Source organism: Podarcis erhardii (genome assembly GCF_964252035.2).
Source record: "Podarcis erhardii genome assembly, chromosome: 7".
Classification (NCBI taxonomy): Eukaryota; Metazoa; Chordata; class Lepidosauria; order Squamata; family Lacertidae; genus Podarcis; species Podarcis erhardii.
The window spans coordinates 52,523,861-52,550,110 of record NC_138511.1 but is presented as its reverse complement, the minus strand read 5'-3'; the positions used below and the strand labels follow the sequence as shown (position 1 = coordinate 52,550,110).

At 45.6% G+C, this 26,250-nt stretch overlaps 1 protein-coding gene across 6 annotated transcripts; it reads left to right on the top strand.

The window, feature by feature from the left end:
• Nucleotides 1-3,115: 3,115 nt before the first annotated feature.
• LOC309347525 (dipeptidase 2-like) lies at nt 3,116-25,630 on the top strand. 6 transcript variants are annotated; one of them, XM_081872180.1, is made up of 12 exons: nt 3,116-3,319; nt 4,903-5,042; nt 12,300-12,573; nt 13,773-13,899; nt 14,482-14,611; nt 15,676-15,823; nt 17,167-17,236; nt 17,613-17,789; nt 20,781-20,868; nt 22,360-22,435; nt 23,839-23,974; nt 25,352-25,629. In XM_081872180.1, exons 3-12 carry the CDS (start codon nt 12,428-12,430, stop codon nt 25,538-25,540), a joined length of 1,287 nt encoding a protein of 428 aa, XP_081728306.1. In that variant the 5' UTR covers nt 3,116-3,319; nt 4,903-5,042; nt 12,300-12,427; the 3' UTR covers nt 25,541-25,629. The 6 variants fall into 6 exon arrangements, with proteins under 6 accessions (XP_081728306.1, XP_081728308.1, XP_081728305.1 ...); XM_081872182.1 differs by lacking the exon at nt 3,116-3,319 and having other exon boundaries at nt 4,772-5,042; nt 12,398-12,573; XM_081872179.1 differs by lacking the exon at nt 3,116-3,319 and having other exon boundaries at nt 4,773-5,042.
• The last annotated feature ends 620 nt before the right edge of the window (nt 25,631-26,250 follow it).

Here is a 26,250-nt window from a genome sequence, read left to right as displayed (position 1 = left end):
GATGATAGATAGATAGATGATAGGTAGGTAGGTAGGTAGGTAGATGCTAAAGCAGCCTCATTTTTGACTTCTGAAAAAGGGAGGGAAATGACCATCCAAGTAGTACAGGAACCACTGCAAAGTGGTGCCACTCATCCCTCAGACAGCCACTTCAGAAAGATAACATGGTTGATGGTATCAAAAGTCACTGAGAAGTTGAGGAGAATTAACAAAGATACATTTCCCCTGTCTCTCTCCTGACAGAGATCATCATACAGGGCGACCAAAGCAATTTCTGTGCCAAAACCAAGCCTAAACCACAACTGAAATGGATCCAGAAATTGCCACTGAGTGAGTTTAAAATCTTCTGCCGCCCTCTGAGTAGCTCCACCCAGTGAACATGCTTGTGGACTTGAAAGAGGTTCTGCTGAAGTGGCTTCTGTTTTCTAGCATTTGGGATACCAGAACTGACCGATTATTAAGGCAGAGCCGCCTCGACCTCATGACAGGAGCCCCTTTAATTGATTAGTATGCCCAATTTCTTTCTCCCTCCCCAAATGCATTAAGGCACCTTGCCACATTATTGTTTTGGGCACTCTGAGCACATTATCATGTATTAAACGTATTATTATGTAATGCATTAAAAAAAACAACCCATCATTTTGAATGCAGAAAAGCCTTTCAAATGCTGTACCCAAATGAGTTGTGCAATTAAATTAATATGCTCATTTTGCACAAAGATCCTGTTATTTTTGCTATTTCCACTCTGAAGCAGAATTAAAATGATGTCCTCTAAAGGAAAAATATATTATTTTTACCCTTACTTATTTGATTTATAACCATAGCCTTCATGAAATTGCCCCAAACACATTATTATATAAAGTACTGGATCGGGAATGTGCTATTTTGCTAGGTATAAGTGGTCACCTGTGCAGATTGCTAATCTCTCCTCTTTTTACCATGCAGAGACAATGATCTATCCGAGAATCTGAAATTGTTCTAACATAACAAGCTGAGCAAAACTGACATAAGGACCCTTGACTCCACCCTCACAAATGTTCAGAAGCTCCAGGCTGGCTGTGTTAGCGCTCAGGTAAGTGTCGCAGACCATGCATTATGTTTAGTGTGTATTATGTGTGTGTTTTTCAAAGTGTGTTTAGCATTTTTCCAGAAAAAGCCACTTACTTTTTCCAGAAAAAGCAACCGTGAGAGCCCCTGTCCTGGATTAGAATGCTAGCACATGGCAGGATGGGCTTCTTCAGGAAAAAGAAACTGGCCAGCATGTTTGGTTTTTTAAAATGTGCTTAGCATAACACGTAATTTCACTCAGGTCTGCAGCCCTGGATCGATGTCCTTGTTAGAATGATCAATAAACCCAACTGGTTTCTGGGTTTGATAAATCAGTTGCTTTGGCGTGCATACCTTGGACTGTAAAAAGGACTGTTCCATTATGTTCTTTGTAGGACATAAATGCAACATATGGCTGCCAGTCTGTGTTAAATAAAGAATGGAATAGGAAGAAGAACAAAAGTAAATTAGATCTAGGAACTGTTAGGACATCCCTGTCCCCCTCACAGAGCTACAATTCCCAGAGTTCTCCGTGAAGGGAAATTGATTGTTAAACTATTCCAGGAATTGTAGCTCTGAGAAAAGAATAGGGGTCTCCTAACTACTTTCAGCAGCCTTAACACATTACAGTTCCCAGGATTCTTTGAGGGAAGCCGTGACTGCTTAAAGTGGTATCATACTGCTTTAAATGCATAGTGTAGATGGGGTCTCAGAGCTGGAGGGAGTTTGTAGATTGTCTTCTAACACTACAAAGAAGTATGCCCATTTTATGGCTTTCCTCTTTCAGTTTCAAAACACAATTTGAAATAATAGAGTGCCATCCTGAGAGCTGTCTGTGCAATACCTGAGCTGTGTTTAGCCAGGTTGCTATAGCTGATGGTGCCATCAGTCTCTGTTGCACTAAGAAGTGGTGAAGGAGATTAATCATCTGGGGATGATAATAGACTTGGCTCATTTGTCTGAAGCAACTGCAGTGGCAGATCTCAGCATCTCCAAAGCACTGGCCATTTTCAGCCTTCCGTTGGCCGTCTCAATGCCCAATGAGCATTCCCGATCCTATTTTGAAGTTTCTGGTGAATGTGGCAAATCCTTCATGCCTGTCCATACTTGTGCAAAGAGAGGATCATAGTAGGATACTTGGAGGTATGTCTTTCCTCCCAGCTGCAAAATCAGTAAGGGAACTGATTCCTCAAAGGATCGAATAAAAGAGGTCCAGGTACAAACAAGATACACAAGATGTATTCGTAAACTAAGAAAGCCAGTGTCAATATCAATTGGTCCTGTCCTGTCCTGTCCCATGGATTGCAACTGTTGCAGAGGAACCAAACCAGTAGCCTGGAATAGTTCTGGACTGATACTTTGACTGGCATTTAATGCAACCCTTCTTGGAGGGGGAGGGACAAATAGAAATGCTAATGATGTTTGGGTAGATGAAACAGAAATTTCTTAGGCAACCCTCCTTGTGCTTCTTGTTTTTGTTTCTCTTGCATTCTGTTAACAATGTAAGATTGCGAGACCTCTAGCAATTGCTAGATACTCTTCCACTTCCTGTAGTTTCTCAATTTGGCTCTGCTTGCTGGCATTACCATGGAAACCAGACTGTTTTAATGGACACTGCAGCAAGTGCTGGCAAGCTACAGCATGTCTGGATGGTCAATTTAATGTTCAGGGACAACGAAAGTTTGGGGGGGTATTAAAATTAGAAACAAGTATGAGAGAGAAAACCTGGCCACCCCTTATGCCAAATATGCAGAAGCAGCAGAAAAATATACTCTGCCTTTGCAGCCTGGAGTAATTGGAGAAATGAGCTTCAGCACATCACTGGGCTAGAGTGATAGGATCAATGAGGAGGACAGTCCAAATTGCTATCCAAAGGCAGAGAGAGGCAGCCAATATGTGTCCAGAGTTCAGGAGAACCACAGATGTAAAATGCAAGGCTTGCAGTACCATGGACAGATCACTGGGTGCAAGGAACTTACTCCCAATTGAGGGCTTGCATGCACTTCCTCTTGTCCTGCTGCTCCCCACCCTTCCGCTCTAGGGCAAAGATATGCAGGCTGCCCCCTACCGAGAAGTCCCTACCTGTCCCACCAGAGTGGTGCATGCCCTGGTTATCTCCCACTTGGACTACTGCAATGTGCTCTACGTGGGGCTACCTTTGAAGGTGACTTGGAAACTACAACTAATCCAGAATGCAGCCGCTAGACTGGTGACTGGGAGTGGCCTCAGGGACAGTATAACACCGGTCCTAAAGGATCTTCACTGGCTTCCAGTACATTTATAAGCACAATTCAAAGTGTTGGTGCTGACCTTTAAAGCCCTAAACAGCCTCAGCCCAGTATACCTGAAGGAGCGTCTCCACCCCCATCGTTCAGCCCAGACACTGAGGTCCAGCTCTGAGGGTCTTCTGCTGGTTCCCTCACTGTGAGAAGCGAAGTTACAGGGAACAAGGCAGAGGGCCTTCTTGGTAGTGGTGCCCTCCCTGTGGAACGTCCTCCCTTCAGATGTAAAGGAAATAAACAACTATCTGACTTTTAGTAGACACCTGAAGGCTGCCCTGTTTAGGGAAGTTTTTAAAAATTGATGTTTTTATTATGTTTTTAGATACGTTGTAAGCCACCCAGAGTGGCTGGGTAAACCCAGCCAGATGGGTAGGGTAACAACAACAACAACAACTAGGCAATTCAGGTTTTCTCTGGATTGTTGTTTGCTCTGATATAGCACTAAAGAGCCAGTTTAACCTGAGAAAGGAGCAGAGCAATGGGAAAACCGCTCTGACCTATGCCTAGAATGTGTGGATCAAGTGGAAAACCACTTGGACTTCTGCTTTCTAGGCCTGGGGCAAGTGGAAGTGTGGATGAACTCTGAGTCTCAGTCCAAAATGACCTCTTATTGCAAAAGCTGAAATCTTGCAGCCCTGGACGTGATTCAGAAAAGGGCAACAAGAAAGATCGAAGGGGATGGAGCAGCCTCCCCTATGAGGAAAAGTATCTGGGGCTTTTCAGTTTAGAGAAAAGACAAGTAAGAGGGGACATGATAATCTCGTATAAAATAATGTATAGGGTGGAGAAAGAGGCTAGAGGAAAAATTGTCTGCCTCTGTCATAACTTGTGGACATCCAATGAAGCTGAATGTTGGAAGATTTAGGACAGACAAAAAAAAAAGAGCACTTGTTTTCACTCAGCACATAGTTAAACTGAGGAATTCACTCCCACAAGAGGGATGGTCCCCATCTTGGATGGCGGTAAAGAGGGATTAGACACATTTGCAGAGGATAAGGCTGTCAGTGACTATCAGTGCATTGCGTGTGTTGTCATTTCCAGACAATATTGTCAGTAAAAAATTATCCCGCTGATAAGGTGCCAGTGGTAGAAATTACCCCTGGATGCTTCGCCTATCACTAAATCTCCATAGTAGGAATGGTTTGTTCTTCTCTTACCCTCCCACTTCCTCTTTTAAGTGCACTCATTTTAGCCTTATATGGCTTTTGAGGCCTGGGAACTCTACCAGAAAAGTAAAACCTATTTTCATCTGAACTACAATGTGTGCGATTTTCACTAAGCAGCTTTTACCATGCCAGAGTTGCTGAAACTGTTTTGCTGGCAGCCGGTGCACTTCAGTTCTCTGTGCTTTGTTATCTCTGGGGAGAAAGAAAACCATGTACCAAACTGTCGGAAACTACTGGAAGTCAGTGTGACTCTGACTTCTAGAAACCCATTATAAACCCCTCAGTGAGCAGTTTCCAAGCTTTCACCCCTTGCTTTACTGCAAGGAGGATCCACGTATACAATTACTGGACACAAGCAGTAATGAGTTTTGTGGTGACTCATCATGAGGTGTTTTTCCCCCCAACAGACACCCTAGACTAGAGGACTGGAGGATGTTTCTCAATATCCAGTCTTGATCCAGGATTTGCTGAGAAGAGGCTGGTGTTAGGAAGAACTGAAGGGCACTTTGAAAGAGAATTTCTTCATGCTTTCCAGACAGTGGGAAAAGTAAGGTCAATAAAACCCAAATAGCATGTTTTGTTTTTCAAAGCTGCCATTTCACTTTATGGTGGTTTGGTTGCCAATGATGGGTTCTGCTGTATGATTGTAATTGTTTGTACTTGCTACACTGTAATACAACTTGTTTCCACTTGATGGGTGGAAGGGCACCGAGAACCTGGTTTGCTCCGTCTGGCTTCAAAGGATAGGACTATACATGTGTGACAGTTTCAGATTTCTCCTAAGAGGCACGTTTCTATGCAATTTTGTCTAAGAGACACATTTTTGCAAACCAACTCCCCTAATACAATAGATAGTAAAAATGTTACTTACATATACGTGTGTGTGCACTCTCTCACACACAATTTACACTAGTACATGAATTATTTACTTTGGAAACTGCAATGCAAAATTCAGAGAAGTGTGGATTTCAAAGTACGGCTGTGTTTTGGTTCACACTATGTTTTGAGAAGTGTGAGTTGGGTAGGTTTGCCTTTAAATGCATGCTGAATTGACTTTCTCCCCTATTCCTAAGTTGAGATTCTGTCTAGGGACTCTAGAGATGAGTTGTGTATGTGACAATTGGGTTTTTCAAGTTAGGTTTTTTATCTGTCTGTCTGTTTGTTTTCTGAGCAGCCTCTGGCTAGATCGTCTGCTTTGGTATATAGCTGTAGCCTGTGTTCTCCTGCCCCTGAGGGAGTTTCACAGGGAGTTCTCTGCTATGGCACCTCATCTTGCATCATTGCCCCAGTGATGCTGAGGAGCATCATAGCCCACACATTTGAAACTTCAGTTTGAGTGTTCAGGGCTGGCACTGCCATTAGGCAGATAGTGGTTGATAGCTGGTGGGAAACAGCTTCAAGGTGTTTGAGGACAGTGTTGTGTGTGCCACATAACATGTCCCATATCCCCCAAGGCAGGAAGATTCAAGTACCATCAAGGAAACATTTAAATATTTCATTTGTGTTGATGAGGAGTTGCGAGTTTGTTTGTCTCAAATTAGACCTAAGAGAAATGAGATTACCCAGCAAAACAAGCTCACACTTCTCATTCATTTGGTATATATACTGAAGGTACACATGTAAGAGTCTCGTTTCTAATTATATTTTGGGAATTATTCGTGTTCTTATGTAGCTGCATTTATACTTTCTGGGTGTCCCATGTTCATATTATAAAGTAGTTGTGTCCTATGTTATCAATCAAGCACTGCTAGAAGTTGTCCCCCCCCCCATTGTATTTCTTATTTTTTAAAAATCAGTGTGGTTCAAGCAATTTTTTTATTCTGAAAGTGTGGCCCAGAGAAAAAAGTTTGGGGACCACTGCCCTAAGCTGTGGTGGAGGATACTAAGCCATTACCAGTGCTGTAACCAAAGAGAATCTACAGACTGAACAAAGTTTACAGCACAGGGATCTACTGATACAGATCTAGAAGAATGAAAGCAGATTTTATACATAATTCCTGGAACTGTAGCAAAGGGAAAACATTTTGGACAATAATGTTGAAAACAGCACAGGGAATTACAGGATATGTTTTTACCCGAAAATCCTTTAAAAATGCTTCTTGGAATGTTCCAGTTTGCACGTTGACCTTCAACCAATACAAACTCTGCTGATGACAGCAAAACTTTGTATTGCCCAATCTTGGAAATGTAAACAATACTCCAACAACTACACAATTGCTAAAGAAAACCTGGAAAACAGCCTTGCAGATAAAACAACCATATAATAGAAAAAACAACAGAATAATTACCAAAGCAAATGTACTGACCAATGTTTATATATTTCTGGAAAGACAACGTGGCAGATAATAACCTCCTTATTTACATTAATGTAATTATCTGCGCTTTCCCTTCGCTTCATAATACTTTTCTTTCTATTCACATTTCCTCTTCACTTTATTACTGCATATCTATCGTAAAATTAATAAAAATATTAATTTGAAAAGTCATAGAGAATCCAGGGAACTGCAGTTTGTTAAGGGTCCAGTGAACTGTATCTCTGTGAGGCCAGCACTGTTAACAAACTACAGTTCTCCAGATTCTTTGGGGAAGCTGTAACTGTTAACGAGAGTGCTTTAAATGTATGGCACGGATGCAACCCTAGTCCAGCTAGCTAAACACAACTGGCTCTCTTTTAAGTTTTCATGATAGTCCAACATCCTATTTCATTGCCAGAAGCTTTATTATCTTTCCCTCCCTGTGTGGATGTAATAAGGGTGAGAGACCTGATATTAAGCAAGTTGAGCAACAACTTGTTAATCTTTCTCCTGCCAGCTGTCCTCATATCATGCACTGCTTCTGGCAGAAGTGCTGTGCATTCAGTTCCCCACCCCCCTGATGTGACATGATAGAAATTCACAAAATTATGCAAAGCATGAAGAAAGTTTTTCTCCTTCCCTCGTAACACCAGATCTCAGAGGTATTCAAGGAAGGGGGATGTTGGAAGATTTGGGACAGATAAAAGGAAGTACTTCTTCACACAGCTCATAATTTAACTATGGAACTCACTTCCACAGGAGGCAGTGATGGCTACCCATTTGGATGCTATGGAAGAGGATTAGGCTAATTCATGGAGGACAAAGCTTTCAGTGACTGCTAGCTAGGCTGGCCATGCTTTACCTCCACTATGAAGGCATTATGCCTCTGAATACCAGTTGCTGGGAACCACAGGTGGGCAGAGTGCTGTTGTGCTCAGGTTCTGCTTTCAGGCTTCCCACATGCATCTGGTCAGCCACTGTGACAGTGGGATGCTGAACTAGACAGGCCACTTGCCTGATCTAGCAGACTTGTCCTGCGTTCTAAAATTACTTGGTCATTTATTGTTGGAGTTTGGCGGGGTTAAGACTGTCAGGCAATCTAAAATTGGGTGGATTGTTGTTTTTTCTCTGCGTTATGGGTTTCTGCTGGGGAAGGGAGAGCTGGCATTCATAGATAATGACACGGACACAGAGGTTCCGGTGCAGAGCACAGTTGGGAACAATTGCAGAGAAATCTCAGAGAGTGAGGATATTCGGTCCTGTCCAATTTGCTCTGAAACTACAGACAATGGATCTGCTGCAACTTGGGTCATCAGACTTCTGCAATGACTACACTTAATGTAAGTGGTCTCTTTTGTCTGCCACAGACTTCTGAGCAACTGCTGTAAACTGTCTCTAGAGCTTATTTAATTCTAAGGGAGAAGACCAAGATGCCATTCCCAGAGGGTTGGCAGTCATTTGCCTCCTCATTTCTTTTTTACAAGACAGAAAGAAAAATTGTAGTAGAGATTGTGAGTACTTCCTACCCACAGTGGGTGAAAATATAAACTTGAAAGCCCTTTTAGAATGTGCACCAGTAAAATAGGTCAGGCATTTTTATGGATTGCCTGCCTACTCTAAAAATCATCATCTCTACATGGAGCTCTCTAAAGTCTGTAAATAATGGCAGGACAAAAAAACAAACCCTGAAAAAATAGAGAGGTTGGGAGGCTTGTTGGCCTTTATAGTTCCAAAACACAGATGGGGAAGATACTTGATTGTGATTGCATTAATGAAAAAATTACCTAATTTGAACTTCTTGCATCAATATATGAACTGAAACACAACTATTATTTGAAATTCACTGTCCTTCGAAATTCACACAGCTAAATGTTTCAGAATACGTTGATGTGATAGGATGTACAATGTCATACCCTCCAACAATTATCTGATGAAAATAGGGACATCCCATTCCATAATGATAGTTTTACTGTTTATACCCCACACATCTTACTGGGTTGCCCCAGCCACTCTGAGCAGCTTCCAACATATGAAAACATAATGAAACTTTTTAAAAAAAACCTTCCCTATACAGGATTGCCTTTAGACAGCTTGGGAGTCAGATAATTCCATACCCTCCAACATTTCTTCGATGAAAACAGGGACATCCTAAGGAAAAGTGGGACATTCCGGGATCAAAACAGAAACCAGGACGGCTTCTCTAAATCAGGGACGTCCCTGGAAAATAGGGACACTTGGAGGGTCTGCAGTGTCTACATTTCCCTACTAATATACATATTTTTCTACACAATGTTTGTTTGAACTACACAGCAAAATGAGGAGTTGTGTGAATTTTGAAGGGTAATTGTGTTTCAGTTCAAGTATTGGTTCAAAAAGTGTGAATTAGGGCTGTGCATGGCCCCTGGTTCTCTTCAGGCCTTGAATTGGGCCCAATGTAACACACCAAAGTGGGCACCAGATTGGGGAGGGGGGCATACACAGCCCTGCTATTGTCCATTTCATTGCATTTTAATGTAGTGCAATCCTACCTTGGGTAGTAGGTAGAATATAAATCATCCAAAATAGCTAAAATAAAGTGGCATCAGTACAGTGGTGCCCCGCAAGACGAACGCCTCGCAAGACGGAAAACCCGCTAGACGAAAGGGTTTTCCGTTTTGGAGGCGCTTCGCAAAACAAATTTCCCTATGGGCTTGCTTCGCAAGACGAAAATGTCTTGCGAGTTCCTGCGGGGTTTTTCCCCCCCCCTTTTCCTAAGCAGCTAAGCCGCTTATCAGCTGATCTGCTAAACTGATAAGCCACTAAAAGCTGCTAAAAGCCGTTAAAACGCTAATAGCGCTAATCCTCTAAGCTGTCAATGGGCTTGCTTCGCAAGACGAAAAAACCGCTATACGAAGAGCCTCACGGAACAGATTAATTTCGTCTTGCGAGGCACCACTGTAGTATGCCCACTAAACCTTATTGCGCTGAGGCAGCAATAAGCACAGAAGAAGCTACCTTACACCAGAACCTTACACCAGCCCAATAGTGTCTGTTTTGACAGGTAGTGACTCACAGATGTTGAACATCAAGTGCCACTTGGTCCTTCTCACCACAGAGGCCAGGGAAGGATTCTGAGGTCTCCTGCATGCATAGCAGGTACTCTGCCACTCAGCTATGAAGGCTCCTCCCCATACATAGCTACATCCACACAACCTATTTTGGCAGTGTACAGAAGAGTCTTCAATTAGTGGTTTTATAGGAGGGAGAGAGAGGAGAGGTGTGATGTTTTGGGATAGGCTGAAAGGCCTGAATGCTGGGAGAAATGAAAAGCAGAGGTGCCTAGGCAGTTATGAAGTGAGATGGTGCATTGTGAGGTGGGAGGAGAGAGAGAAACGACTTCATGTCAGCCTGGAAACATGTTGCTATAAATTCTCAGCTGTTCTCACAGCATGCGGCTGAGAAACTGAAATGCCTGCAACTCTGTTATGATCATACATTCCAGTGACCCTATTTTCTGGGGGGAAATCCCTATTTGGGTTATTGGTCCCTGATAAATTGCTGTCCCAGTTTTGCCTTTTAAGGATGCCCATTTAAACTTCTCACAGGGGTAGTCACATTTGTCTCTTGCAGCAGCAAAAACAACATGCTTGTCACACTAACAGATTTCTTACGGTGTCAGAGGTAGTCTTGAGACCGCAAAAGCTCATTAGGCCAGAGTCACCACTGTAGTGACTTTGGGTACTAGTGCACCCACCAGTACCTCCTATGCTGCCTGTGAAAGGTGTCAGTAAACGTCCCTGCAATATAATACAGCCGTAGGTCTGTCATCACAAAGCAGTTCACTTGGTCGCTGACAGATGGTGCTATATTGCAGAAACGGTATGATGACAGATTGGGCTCCCAAAACTGCAGGGCCATTGCAGCAGTGTCAGAGGGTGAGGAATGTGTAATTTGGGAATATGTGTGAAATGGCACAAACTGCTTGGTCTGTGTTTCGAGTTGCCCTTCCCCCACATCTTATTTCTGTTCAGTGTTAGGATGCAAGCTGTGATAGGCCTTTTGAAACAGCTCAAGGCCACAGGTCTCTGGCATGACTCATCCGCCTTCCCTTTCTCCAAAGAGTATGTATATGTGCATTGGTGTTTCATATGTGTTTATAAAGCCAAGACTGCATTCAGCAGTAATTTGGGTATATTTTAGTGAATTGTGGTGGTGGTGGATCTATCTCCAGACTTTGATCTCTCAGCATATTTGAATCTCTTTAGTATATCCTCTTAAGACCACAGAAATGTGGATGAGCCCTATGACAGCGATGAATAATTTCAGTTTTGAAGTTATGGGATTTATCTGTGTCAATCTCCCTGGGGCATTACAAGCAGAAGGTGGTTATCAGACTGACAAATGAATGATAGACTGAGAACTGTATTGCAAAATTCCGAGAAGTACGGGAATCAAAGGATGCCTTCATTTGCATCCATATATGAGATCAAAAAGTGCTAGTCAGAATGCTTCAACATCCTCAAGTGCCCCTCTTGTTTTTTTTGCTATGCAAACAGCAATTCCGGAAAAGTTTGAGCAATCTTGTGACACTGAGGGGTGGACAGGGACAGCTTAACTCTTTCTATCCCTGCTACGTTTGTTTTTAAAATCACCTCTCTGAAAGTACTATTTGCATTCCATGAGGCTGAGAGAGGGGTGAGATTTGGAATCGGAGCAACTAATTAGGAGCAAGAGAAAAGCAAGAAGGCCCTGGGAATCCTAGACATATGAGAAATCCTTGCATGTGTTGTTTGTTCTCTGTTATTTCTTACTAATTCTTTATGCAGTTATAGTTACAGCTTCATCAATCTTTAAAACAGTTTTGACTTGTCTGATCTAAGGGGAGGGAGCTCCCATGAACTCCAGGTCTGACTCTTCAGTCAGGGCGATGGGATCCTTACTGGACAGTGTTGGAGTCATATTATAAAATAGATAATAAAGAAAAGCTGACTAATATCAATGGACAGGAAGGTCCGTGGTGTAGATGCTGGTGCCACATGAAAAGATTGATTACCTTCAAGTGCAGAATGTATGCCGCGAGGCATTTGTAAAAGTATATTATTTTCAGCCCAACTGATATAACCTGTTGAAACCTTTTGCCTTACTTGAGAACCGTCTCTGTGGGTGAGGGTGCAAAAGACATGTGAGGACTTGTTCAAATGTATGGAGAGCCTTTTCTTCTGGTGCCACATATATCACTTGCGTGATGTCAAAAACCAGTCATGGCCTGGAACTCATTCTGTCTTGGCAGGGAAAGGATCAAGGCTGTCCTTAAATGCCCTCAAGGAGGACGTTGAGTGTGTGTTTCATCCATGTGGGAGTCAACCCCTGTCACGTCCATGGAATGTGAAGCTAAATACATCTCTTCTGGGTTAAAACGCTATTAATCATTTTCTGCTGGAGAGCCAGCTTAGAGACGTTGTTTTCTGAAAGTGAGGTTGCAAGGTTCTCATCTGTAATTAAAACTCTTCCTCTCTCCGCCCCTCCTTCAGTGGCCAGCCAACAAAACGCAGAGCATCATCTGTGTTTGGAAGCCATTGCCTGAGGAACCTCCACAAACTCAACAGCTTGGTGCTGCTCTTTATTCAAGGTGCCACGTGAACGTTGCCATTCGGTAAACATGCTTTCGGGTCCAAAGAGGTATCCATGGAAGATGCTTCTATGGCTGCTGCTCCTGCTGCTTGCTGACATTTTGGGATCCAGAGCTGAGGCAGACTTAAGAAAGAAGGCTCATGACCTAATGAAGCAAGTCCCGTTAATTGATGGGTAGGTGGAATTCCTTGTTTTCAGAACTATGAAAGCATCACTGTGGTGTGAGCTGGGCTATATTCTGATATAGCAAGGATTGTGGAAACTTTTTTTAGCTTTCTGTGGTTGTATGCCAGTTACTGGTGGGGCCAGAGACAAAAGTAGACAGAGCAATGAATGTAAAGATAACTTTTGTATAGAAAGCTAGCTTCTTTCTTTCTTTCTTTCTTTCTTTCTTTCTTTCTTTCTTTCTTTCTTTCTTTCTTTCTTTCTCTCTCTCTCTCTCTCTCTCTCTCTCCCCCCCCCCATCCATGAAAGTAAAAACCATTATCAGAATTCAAAAGCCTCTTCTGGCATGGCAAAAAGATAGCCTGAGGTGAAAGAGTGTGACTTAGGGGTGGGTTTTGACCTGGGGAGAGTCCCAAGAGGCAGATAGAGAGGCCTGGAAGGCTGGATTTGGCCCCTGATCCTGAGGATCTCCACCCCTGTGAATACAGTATTCTTCTGATTCAATATAATTCTTTTCTTGAATACGAACAAACAGAGCTTGCAAATATTCAGTCATTCTTGCCTGCCTCTGGAATTACATTCCTGGTTGTGTTGCAAACTTCCTCTGCCAGGCAGCAATGAGGAAGGAATCTGCCCAACTCGAATTTCAAAGCAGACACACCTGATTTGATTCCAGTCTGTACATGAGCCGAATCAGATCACGAGTCCTCCTTATAACTTGCAGTCCTATGGGTCCCTTCACAAGGTAGTACAGGGGCTGTTCCACATTGCCTTATCTCTTCCTTTTACATTAGAAAGAAAGAAAGAAAACCCAGCCTCCCAGAGCATATAGTGCATGAGGCTATTAATATGCCTGTTTAAACATGGGGGCAGCCATGTTTCCTTTATACAATCCCCGCCCCCGGCCCCCAAAATTGAGAATATGAGTCTCATTGACCTGCGGCATTTCAATATCAAGTGTACTGTGGCAAACTGCTGCCATGATGGGGCCAAACGTCTGTGGGCCGAAAGTCCAGGTCATTGGGGTCAAGAGAGGGAGGGAGGCAAGCCACAAGTTCTGTGACAGAAATACACGTGTGTGAACTAAGTAATTCAAAGAGTGCCTTACAGTCCATCCTCTTTCATTAGTTCCCACAGCGATAGCAGATAGAGACGTACCTTTTAGAAAGCAGTAATAGACTAAAATGTCCTGTCTTCTTATCGCGCAGACACAACGACCTGCCCCTGAAACTGAGATGGTTCTACCAGAACAAGCTGAGCAAGACTGACTTGAGAACACTCAACAAAACAGACACAAACATCCGGAAGCTCCAAATGGGCCATGTTGGTGCTCAGGTAGGTGTTCGGTGTGTACCCAAACCCTGCAAAATGCAGGATTGAACTCATCAGCTGATTCTACACAATCGCTGGTATAAAAGAGTGTGGGAAGTGAATTGTTGTGTGGTCCCTTGATGTAAGAGGTGAAAGAGGAAAAATATAGCAAGGAGGGGTATGGGATGGATCCTGATGATGATGATAATAATAATAATAATAATAATAATAATAATAATAATAATAATATATTTATACCCCGCCCATCTAGCTGGGTTTTCCCAGCCACTCTGGGTGACTCCCAACAGAATATTAAAAACATGATAAATAAGGCCTGTGAGCATGCCATCTATTATATGGGTATTTTCTATGGGGTTGGGTTATGGAGGGGGAAATGTCCAATTGCAGTTACAGTTTGAATTCATACCACTCCTACCGATGGACTTCAAAGGGATCCCTTCTCGGCACCCATCAGCTCATTTGAAGGCAGTTGGGTCAACGGCATATCAACCGAGCGTCCATTGTGTGTACCTATAGTTGTGCCAAACAGGCATATATACACCTGAAATTCTGTTTTAAAGCTGCATTTTGTCAACTTTCTTCCAGTTTTGGTCCGTGTATGTTCTCTGCAGTGCACAGAACAAAGACGCTGTCCGCTTGACGTTGGAACAGATCGATGTTGTCAAGCGGATGTGCAAAGACTATGAAGAATTTGAGCTGGTGACATCTTCTCAAGGTAATGCGTCCTGCATTCGCTAGAGTGAGATGGTCTCCTTAGGTAGCTAATTTTTGATAACCTAAAAGGGGAGCAAATAGCCAGCTATTGAATCTATTATCGTATTTTTACTGCTGTGGGGAGGAAGAAAGCTGCTTGTGGGATTTTCTTCCTCAAATGCCAAATAACATGGCTGGGCTGTGGTACTAGGCACATTGACTTGGTGGGGGGGGGGCTCTATCTGCTCTTATGCCTCAGGTAGAAAAATATATTGGGCTGGCCCTACTCAGGCAGAAAAATATCCCATGTACTGTACATCAGCCAAAAATCATATGCTAGATCCAGAAATGAGTGACACAGTTTTCACATTAGCATATTATCTTATCCACAGCCCCTTCAGATATTCCATCCTCACATGGAAGCAGGGGATGCCAGAGGCAGGGTTGCAGCACTAAATATAAGGAGGGCAGGCATGTTTAGTAGCTGTTTTGGGCTGGCAGGGGGGTAGCTATTATTTTGCCTTCCTAATGCAGGCATTGCTAACAGTAAAAGCATGAAAAGCTGTTAGGGATGGGAGAGAAATTTGATTCTGCTTACATTGAAAGGTGAACTTACCTAATTCACATTTTTCATAACAATATGCAAATCAAATACAAACGTCCCACTTTTCTGAATTTTGCAATTCAGTTCTCCAGCCATGTAACGTGTGCCAAAATGCATATAGTAAACCATGCATATAAATGTGTATATATTAGTGGAAATGACATGCAAAAATGCACTATATTGGGGGAAATTGCTTTGCAAAAATGTGTATATCAGAGGAAATGTCATATTAAATGGTGTATAGTAGGAAAAATTCACACAAAAGTGCTAATGAATCTTAATGAGACCTTAAAAGAATAACAACCCCAAAACCAATGTGGAAATGTGAGGAACTTAACTTAAGACTGGAGAAACAAGAAACCGAGCGAAAACAAAATTCCTCATTCCTACATGCTGTAAATCTACCCGTAGTTGCACAACTATGTTGCTATGCATTGATGTCCCTTTAAAAATTCGGATCTGTCTTTCTGATCAAAATCCAGGCATTGCCAGCACTGACAGCAAAAAGATAGCATGCTTGATTGGCATCGAAGGGGGGCACTCCATCGACAGCAGCCTCGCGACGCTGAGGATGTTCTACGAGCTGGGTGTTCGGTACATGACGTTGACCCATAACTGCAACACTCCCTGGTAAACTACAAACAAGTGTTTCTTCAGAGAGGGGCTGTTTCTATGGGATTTGACAACATTGCTTACAACATTACAATGTATTTATTCCTGTACTGAGAGAATACATATGCCAGTAGGTCAGTCTGCTAAACGAAGGACCAGGGGAAGGCTGTAGCTCACTTGTTCAACATCCACTTTACATACAGAAGGTCACAAGTTTGATCCCTGGCATCTCCAGGTTGGGCTGGAAAAGGCTTCTGTATGAAATCCTGGAGAGTCACAGCCAGTCAGTGCTAGGTGGAAGGAATAAGCAGTGAAGTTGAAGCAGGGGTGGCTCAGGAAGTTTTGCTCCTTGATCCAAAACTGAAAATGGCACCTGCAGCCACTGGAGGTGACTGGAGGTGGCCCAGTGGAGCCCCAGCATGCTGAAGGAGGCCAGAGAGGAGCAGGCAGTGGCGGCTGCGGGTGACAAGCACAGGAGACAGTGAGTGGTGTGCTCCTCAGGGAACGAATCTGCCACCCCTCCCAGTTGTCCCCAGCCTGCCACCTGAGGTGACTGCCTCACCATGCCTCATGGGAGGGCAGGCCTTGAGTTGAAGGATGGTTGGATTTAGAGTGAAGAGATAGGAATTCAATTCCCTGCTTGGCCATTTCTCAGTTTAACCTACTTCATAGGGCTGTTGTGGAAATAAAAAGGAGCATTGTTTATTTTTTCCTGCGTTCTTTAAATAAACACTGGTTTAAATAAGTAATAAATTAATCTATTTCAGGGGTTGCCAATGTGCCATTTTGGGATGCCCAGCATCCCTTCTGTGGCACCCGTGAAAGGCCTAAGTAAATATCCCCTCAAAACTCCACAATACCCTTTGCTCTTCCTGCTCAGTTCTTGTTTGCACTGGCTCAGCCTCCCCTTACACTGAACATGCCCCCTTAAACATGCTCACGTGTCATGGGATGCCCGGATTGGACACCCAGCATTCCATCTGTTCTGACTGGAGGAGAGGTGCAAAGAGCTTCTCTCTGTAAATGAATGTGTAGGAGCTGATAAAAGTGCCTCCCCCCCCCCTTTAAGTGGCTCATGGGGAGTGTGCCTGTTCCTTCCCCACCTGAATCTTTTCTGCTGTCTTGGATGTGGCAGCTATTTTGTGTTATGTCACGACCCCACAGCAACCATTCTGTTTCATGCCACTCACCCCATGGCAACCAATTTTTGACAACATCCCCGAAAAATTCAGTGTTCTAGATGCAATTACATCTGTCTCTCTGTGTGTTTGTAACGCTGTTCCACTTCAGAGTTTGAAATATTTCCTTGACAGGCTTAAGTTTCTTCTTAAACATCCCTCACCATCTTTGTTCCCCTGCAGGGCAGAAACCTCAGCAAAGCAAGAACATGAATTTTATCCCGACACTGAGGGCCTGAGCACTTTCGGCAAAGTAAGCATTAGTGAAGTGAAAATTAGCAAATTGCTGGCTGATATGCACCTGAATGTCTTTGAAATGTACATACTCTGCAGAAAAGGCAAATTCCATATTAGGGTCACTAGTAACGGGATCAAAATAAAGCTGCCAATATCACAATGCCTTTGTAAATTGTACGCCCCAAGGGGAACCACACTGCGCTCAGCATTGAGGGGGGAGAGTGTTGTTGCACTCAGATTCTGCTTGTGGGCTTCCCAGAGGTATCGGATTGGCCACTGTGGGAACAGGATGCTGGGTTTGGTGGGCCTTTGTCCTGATGCAGCAGCCAGGCTCTGCTTATGTTCTTAGATTATGTCAGAGTAGCATAACCCATCTGCCCATATTGTGCTAGGAAGTGGTGAAGGAGATGAATCGACTGGGGATGATGGTGGACTTATCTCACACGTCTGACGCAACAGCAAGGGCAGCTCTTAGTATCTCCAAAGCGCCGGTCATTTTCAGCCATTCATCTGCCTTCTCAATCTGCAACCATTCAAGAAATGTTCCAGATGATATCCTGCTGGATCTGGTGAGTGAGACTTAGGGCTTATCCAAACTCACCATTCCTCTGCGCTTTACTTCATGGTCTGGGATTTAAAGCTCCGTGTCTGAGCACTCTCTCTTTCTTACTCTTTTGCTTTGGCGTTTCCCCCACAAAAACCCACTCTTTAAAGCTGAATCAGAGCATTTGTTGTGCTTCAGCATTAAAGAATGGGTTTTCGTGGGATCAGCCCCTCCTGTCCTGGCCAATGACATGAAAACCTCTATTTCTTGTTGTCCAATGAGCCTCGCCAACTCAGGGAATGACCAATAAGGCTTCTAAAATGATCTCAGTGACCAAGCTAGGATATAATGGATCTGGTGGTCCCTGAGGTAGCCCAGACCTAATCAGTCTAATACAGGAACACCTTCAGTTGTTTAACTTGTATATTCTGTAGATCAGTGTTTCCCAACCTTTTTTGGGCAAAGGCACACTTGTTTCATGAAAAAAATCTCGAGGCACACCACCATTAGAAAATGTTTAAAAAATTAACTCTGTGCCTATATTGACTATATATAAAGTAACTCTCTTTAATAGGAATCAAATAAACACAAAGAAAGTATTTTATAATTACTTTATTATGAAATAGTAAGTACCGTATTTTTCGTCCCATAGGACGCTCCGTCCCATAGGACGCACCTACTTTTTTCAGGGGGGGGAAATAAAGGAAATTTTTTTTCCCTTTATTTCCCCCCAAAAAAAACCAGGTCGGGGAACAGTGGGATGGCGGTGCTGCACCTCCCCGCTGTCCCCCGAGCTTGTGGGGCTGGCCCATGTCTGCCTGGCGCGAGGGGCGCTCTGCTTCAGGGCGCCCCGCGCGTCCGGCGGCAGGCTATAGTCCGCAGCATGGGGAACCCTCTGTTTCAGGGCGCCCCACGCGCCCCCCGGGTGCGCAAGGCTGGCCAACACCAGCGCGGAGCACGGGGCGTCCTCCGAAGGGTGCCCCGTGCTCCGCGCTGCCAGCTGCCGCCCACAAGCCTTGCGCTCCTGGGGGGAGATCCCCCGGGTGCGCAAGGCTGGCCAACACCAGCGCGGAGCACGGGGCACCCTTCGGAGGACGCCCCGTGCTCCGCGCTGCCAGCTGACGCCCGCAAGGCTTGCGCTCCCGGGGGGAGATCCCCCGGGTGCGCAAGGCTGGCCAACACCAGCGCGGAGCACGGGGCGTCCTCTGGAGGGCGCCCCGTGCTCCGCGCTGCAGGCTGCTGCCCGCAAGCCTTGCACTCCCGGGGGGAGATCCCCCGGTGCGCAAGACTTGCCAACACCAGCGCGGAGCACGGGGTGGCCTCCGAAGGGCGCCCCGTGCTCCGCGCTGCCAGCTGACGCCCGCAAGCCTTGCGCTCCCAGGGGGAGATCCCCCGGGTGCGCAAGGCTTGCGGACACCTGCGTGGAGCACGGGGCGTCCTCTGGAGGGCGCCCCGTGCTCCGCGCTGCAGGCTGCTGCCCGCAAGCCTTGCGCTCCCGGGGGGAGATCCCCCGAGTGCGCAAGGCTGGCCGACACCAGCGCGGAGCACGGGGCGTCCTCCGAAGGGCGCCCCGTGCTCCGCGCTGCCAGCTGACGCCCGCAAGCCTTGCGCTCCCGGGGGGAGATCCCCCGGGTGCGCAAGGCTTGCGGACACCTGCGTGGAGCACGGGGCGTCCTCTGGAGGGCGCCCCGTGCTCCGCGCTGCAGGCTGCTGCCCGCAAGCCTTGCGCTCCTGGGGGGAGATCCCCCGAGTGCGCAAGGCTGGCCGACACCAGCGCGGAGCACGGGGCGTCCTCCGAAGGGCGCCCCGTGCTCTGCGCTGCCAGCTGATGCCCGCAAGCCTTGCGCTCCCGGGGGGAGATCCCCCGGGTGCGCAAGGCTTGCGGACACCTGCGTGGAGCACGGGGCGTCCTCTGGAGGGCGCCCCGTGCTCCGCGCTGCCAGCTGACGCCCGCAAGCCTTGCGCTCCCGGGGGGAGATCCCCCGGGTGCGCAAGGCTGGCCAACACCAGCGCGGAGCACGGGGCGTCCTCCGAAGGGTGCCCCGTGCTCCGCGCTGCCAGCTGACGCCCGCAAGCCTTGCGCTCCTGGGGGGAGATCCCCCGGTGCGCAAGACTTGCCAACACCAGCGCGGAGCACGGGGTGGCCTCCGAAGGGCGCCCCGTGCTCCGCGCTGCCAGCTGATGCCCGCAAGCCTTGCGCTCCCGGGGGGAGATCCCCCGGGTGCGCAAGGCTTGCGGACACCAGCGCGGAGCACGGGGCGTCCTCTGGAGGGCGCCCCGTGCTCCGCGCTGCAGGCTGCTGTCCGCAAGCCTTGCGCTCCTGGGGGGAGATCCCCCGAGTGCGCAAGGCTGGCCGACACCAGCGCGGAGCACGGGGCGTCCTCCGAAGGGCGCCCCGTGCTCCGCGCTACCAGCTGACGCCCGCAAGCCTTGCGCTCTCGGGGGGAGGTCCCCCCGGTGCGCAGGGCTGGCCTACAACAGCGCGGAGCACGGGGCGATGGGATGTGGAAGGGAGCTCGCTCCCCGCCCCGCGTGTGCTCGCCGCCGCCGCCCTGCCTCTCGCCGCCGGACTCGCCCGCCTCCCTCCCACGGCACACCAGGCAACGTCTCGCGGCACACTAGTGTGCCGCAGAACACTGGTTGGGAAACACTGCTGTAGATAACTTGGGGCGTATCTACACTCGTGGTTTATAACATTAAAAATGTGTTATTAAAATGTGACACCAGGGGGTGCTGCAGAGCAAAGGGAAACTGCCATTAAATGTTATAGAATGTTATATTTAAAAATGTTTAGAAGATCAATGTGTCTTCCCACATCAAATCTGGTGTCTTCCCACATCAAATCTGGGTTTGACTTTATATTATTTTCTGAGAGTTTTTTCCTCCCCACCTCAGCCTTTACTTTTAGATACAATTATATTGTCATTGATGTTCTAGCTGCCAACATCCATATCATTATTGATGGTACCAGTCTACTTGTATCTGACTTGCTTCATTTCCTCTTCCTTTGTTTTAGAAAAGGAATCGTGGGATTGTGATGGTGACATTCCCAACCAAATTCTTGGCCTGTGGTAGCCAAACAGTGAGCATTTCAACTGTTGCAGGTTAGCAGAAGCAGCTTTCTATATATCGCTCTATTAGTAATATCACACTACTTTCCAGAACTAGAGTGGAATATAGCACAAGTTTAGCCCTCATTTCCATGTTATTTGCAAATGGAATATTTCTGGAAGCAAACAGCACATAAATGAGCACTAAGCTTGTAGTTCCAGAAGTGGCTTTTACATTCTGTGAAAGCTCAAACAGAATACTGAACTTCACAGAGACTACAGGTGTGCTTATTCAAGGTAGATATCCATCCTAAGGAACAAACTAGACCTTAATTAATGGTGTGATTAGGAGCTATAAAAGGGTACCTTTCCAGGTGCATGAGGGTGGTTTCCATCAGGGCTGCAGAACAGACGAAAGGGAAGTTGAACCTTTTCCTCCACAGTTACAGCTACAGCTACAATTGCAATGAAATACCACCACCACTAAAAAAAGTGTGGTGATTTTCATCAATATTATGGCTGGTTAGGGGAAGCTAAACCTTTTGTGGTTTTAATGAAAGCCCTCTTTCACTGAGTATGTTCAGTATCTGTTGGAACGTAGTAGAGAGTGGGGTAGACTGGAGGTTCCTGGAAGAGAGCATAGCTGGACAGCACTCCATGCTGCAACCTTTTGCTGCAGCTCCCACTTGTAATCCTTCTAGCCCTCACATAACTACTACTCCAAGCACATGGCGTTTTCTTTTTCAGCACGGTTCAAATGGTTTGCCCTTTGTATATGTAACTGGAGGTAATATTGAACCCAGGTCTTATTATCCCAAGGTCAGTGACCAGAGAAATAGATAAATATCAGGTCAGCTGCCTTGGAAAGTTTTATTTCCAACTATGAGCTTGCATTACTGTAGCAGCTGCCTTCCTTCAGCCTGTTCTGACCTCTCTGTTCCCCAGAGGTCAAGCCTCTGTGAAAAATTATCCCAATGAATAATGTTACTAAGAAAATAACCTACAATCTGTACAAATGTTTTTGTTCATTTAATCAGTTATGGCATTTCTGCAACTAAGAACAAAATGTTCTAGTGTGTAGTTTTGAGGTAAACATTCAAATTGCAAAACATCAAGTAGATCTGATATATTTTATGTTACCTTTTGGTTAGCTGTCTGTAAGATGTCCCTTGACAGCTGAGAATCCCACACAGTCCCACACCTGCCCCACTCAGTTTTCTCATCACTCTCTGGTAAAGCAGGACCAGTGATGGGTGTGGCCTGGAAAAAGCTCTAAGGGCCAGACAGAGAGGCCTCACTTTCAAGACTTACCAAGCTGATCTTGGTCTTTAAAATGCAAAGGGTGAAAAAAAACATGGAGAATCATGTAGTTTGAACCTCAGGGTGGGTTGCACGTACTTCAGTGGCCCAACTTGCAACTGAATTTGCCCACAATTGGACATGTTGTGTTTCTATCAGACGTCATAAATGGCTGTGCATTTCCCCCCTGACATGTACTTCTGCTCTGACAACTATTGTCATTGTTGTCTCCTTTAAATGATCTAGATCACTTTGACCACATAAAGGAAATTGCAGGTTCACATTCAATAGGAATTGGCGGTGACTATGATGGATTAGTTCGGTTAGTAACCTTTTTTCATTGTCGTGCAAGACAGTTATATATTCCGCACTACAGTGGGATGCTGTTTTAAATGGCATCCTTGGAATTCCCCCACAGTGTAGAATCACCCCATGTCCTCTTGACATCATCGTGTCTTGTGTTTCTCCACCTCCACTGTTGGTAGCCAATGGTGAGGACCAGGGGTCACCATCATTATTGATTAAATTTATAAACCACCCTTCATCCAAAGATCACAGGGTGGTTTACAGCATAAGAAAGGTACCCTTGAGATGTTCCTCCAAGTGCACTGCAGCCACCCCCCGTCTTCAGGTGGTGAGGTTAGTTACCTTTTCATCCCTTGAAAAGTACATCAAGCTGATGGAGGAAGTTGGAAGAATGACACTCTTCCTCACTTCCTGTTTCAGCTCTATGCTCTCAGCTTACTTCTACTGGATCCAACTTTTACCCAGATGTATTGGGAAAGCAGGGTGTTTGTGTGTGAGCATGTTTGTGTGTGAGCATTTACACCTTCTTTCTGTCACTCTGTGGGTGGATGATCTAGGAGCAGGAGCAGTACACAGAGGTGATGGTGCCTGTGACAGTCAGTCAAAAATCTGCATGTTCCCAACATGTGTAAAATAGTTGGCAACCCTTTGGGTGAGGCAATGCAAGACAGGCTGAATCAGACCACCGACTAAGTGTTCAGGGCCAGCCCTACCATTTGACCTGATATCCTCTAACCTGCTATCCTCAGGAATGTTATAGGATATTGTCCTGTCACCAAAGATTCAAGAGCTGTAGTTCACTGGTAGAGCATCTGCTTTGCATGCAGAATGTCCCAGTTTCAATCCTCAGCATCTCCAGGTATTGCAGGCAATGTTCTCTGCCCAGAGAGCTGTTGCCAGTCAGTGTAGATGGACCAAGCTAGATTGACCACGGCCTGGCTCTGTAAAAGGTAGCTTTCTAGTTTCCTAAATTCTAACTGCTTGTCCAACCTCTGTACATTATGGAATGCATGTATTGCATGTAACATGTGCTTCAACTTCCAGAGTGTAAGGACTTTATGTAGAACGAAAAACCTATGAAAATGGTTGCATCCCGCTCAGGAGGGGCATTCTAAACTTGACTGGGATTAAATCCCTGAAAACAATTTAGATATCCCACAGTTTTCATGGCCTTCTCATCCTGTGAAAGGAATTACATCGCACAGTGCAAGTGGAGGAAATGATTGGATGTCAGCAAGGCTTCCTCAGTCGGACTCTTGAATCTGATTTAGCACAAAAAGGATGTATATCCCCTCAGGAATTAGCTGCACAGTTAACTGAACTCGGGAATTTATTAAGTTCCTTCTCTTGGGGGGAAAATACCATCCAATATACATTTTGTTTGTTCCATACCTCAGTGTGAACTTTCTTTGCTAACAGATTCCCTGAAGGACTAGAAGATGTCTCTAAATATCCAGCCTTGATCGAGGAGCTGTTGAGGAGAGGCTGGAGTGAAGAAGAACTGAAGGGTGTTTTGAGAGAGAACTTCCTTCGTGTTTTCCGGGAGGTGGAAAAAGTACTGCTAATATTTGTTTTTCCCTTTTAACTGGCATTACATTTCCCCAAGGGAGGGAAAAAGATCCTCTAGGTCCGAGATAAGGAACCTCGGCCTTCTAGATGTTCCCTGACCTAAGGGTTGAGGTTACCCAGCAAATTTGAAATGTGAGAATAAAAACAGAAACATTTCATTGCTGGATCAAATTTAAGACTGTTTTAGGTCAGTACTCAGCCTCCAATTAGTCAGGTCCCCTGGGGGGGGGGAGCAGACCAGCCTAAAGATGGGCATCACTTAGTGTGGGAGCAAAATATAATCCCTGTGACCCACATGTGTGGGGTAAATAAACAAAAAGTATCAGCTGGGTGCCTGGATTCACAAATTCACTCTCCAGCAGGAGAGTAGCAGAGTTTAAACTCTCCACACCACTCCGTTTTTTTCTCCCCCATCCCACAATGATTAGACAGCAGTCTGGATCCACTAAGCATGTTCAGCTTTGTTTGTATGTTTGTGTCTCTACATATTAGAGGGTTTTTTGTTTTGAAATTGTAATTCTGTAAATCTTGGAGTCCCCCCAGGTCTGATGATACTTTTCTCCTGGGTGTGGTGGTGTTTGTTTCCCAGATAAGGACCAGAATTTAGAGTATGAGTTCACTTTTTGTATGTAGCAGCCTTCCCCAATCAGGTGCCCTCCAATAGTTGCTCTGTCCCAGCTCCTGTCAACCTAGCAGTTCAAAAGCACACCAGTGCAAGTAGATAAATAGGTACCACTGTGGCAGGAAGGTAAACAGTGCTTCTGTGTGCTCTGGCTTCTGTCACGGTGTTCCGTTGCACCAGAAGTGGTTTTATCATGCTGACCACATGACTGTCTATTGGCAAATGCCAGCTCCCTCGGCCTGAAGCAAGATGAGTGCTGCACCCCATAGTCACCTTTGACTGGACTTAACCGTCCAGGGGTCCTTTACCTTTACAAGTCTTGAACAGCAACTTCCATCAGCCTCAGCTAGCATCACCATGCTGCTATTTAAGGATGCTTTGTTTACAGAAGGTCCCAGCTACTGGCATCACCAGACTTCCCAAGACCCTGGTAAACCACTGCCAACCCAAGGAAACATCATTAGACAGTTTATGCACAACCTAAATCAGGACTGGGGAACCTTTGGCCTGTCAGATGTGGCTAAACTACTGGTCTCATCATCCCTGGCCACAGTCCAGCAACATCTGGAGGGCCACATGTTCCCCAGTCCTGGCCTGAATTATCTCCAACTAAATTCAACAGCTCTACTCTGGATGCCATCCGTATATCAGATGGGTCAACAGAATAAGGCAGCTTCATATGTTTATAGTTGATGCAAAGGTCTCGCTTTCTGATTTATCATTGTGTTTGAATACTTCTAGGTGCGTAATGAGAACTTGTCAGAGGGCGTGAGCGAAGTGGAAATTCCTCCTGAAAAAGTCGATCATTCCTGTCACACAGAACTAAAGCCCCCATCTAAGCCAGCGACCAATTCCCATGGACTGCATTGGGGAGGGCAGCAGCCGTACAGCCTCATTCTCTCAATTGCGGTGTATGCAATGCTAAATTGAGATCATCATCTCAGGCAGTGGTGCAACAACCCTGCACGCCTGTTTGGAAGATACAGTGTGAAGTGTGACGCTTTGTGGGGGCCCCACTGTGCCTTCTTCATTTCCATGAATGAAGAGGCAGTTAGGTGAAACACAAGGACAAGACTCCTTTGCCTTAAATATTTTTGCTGAATACCAGGTTTCAGCAAACACCACCTGCAAATGCAGCAGGTGTTTTAAGTTTGGGGCAGGGAACCAGATGTTGTGGGACGGCAGCTCCCATCCTTACTGACCCTTGCCTGCATTGGCTGGGGCTGATGGGAGCTGAGAGCCCCACATCACCTGGAGGGTCACTGCTAGCAATGTGGGAGGCATTCAGTGCAGTTCACGTTTATAGGCAAACCTGCCTAACGCACACTTTCCAAAACAATACGCAATTCAAAACACAGGCATCCATATCTATCCATAATTTTGTGTTACATCACTGTTAAATTTTCACAAGGACTTTATTTTTCTTTTTAAAGAAAACCACAAACTGGTTTAGAAATACAGTGGTACCTCAGGTTAAGAACTTAATTCGTTCTGGAAGTCCGTTCTTAACCTGAAACTGTTCTTAACCTGAAGCACCACTTTAGCTAATGGGGCCTCCTGCTGTCGCCGTGCCACCAGAGCACAATTTCTGTTCTTATCCTGAAGCAAAGTTCTTAACCCAAGGTGCTATTTCTGGATTA

Coding starts and splice junctions, on each gene's coding strand:
- LOC309347525 (XM_081872177.1), top strand. Junction 20,869..22,359: donor GAGCATTTCAACTGTTGCAG/GTTAGCAGAAGC, acceptor TAAATGATCTAG/ATCACTTTGACCACATAAAG. Junction 23,975..25,351: donor TTTTCCGGGAGGTGGAAAAA/GTACTGCTAATA, acceptor GAATACTTCTAG/GTGCGTAATGAGAACTTGTC.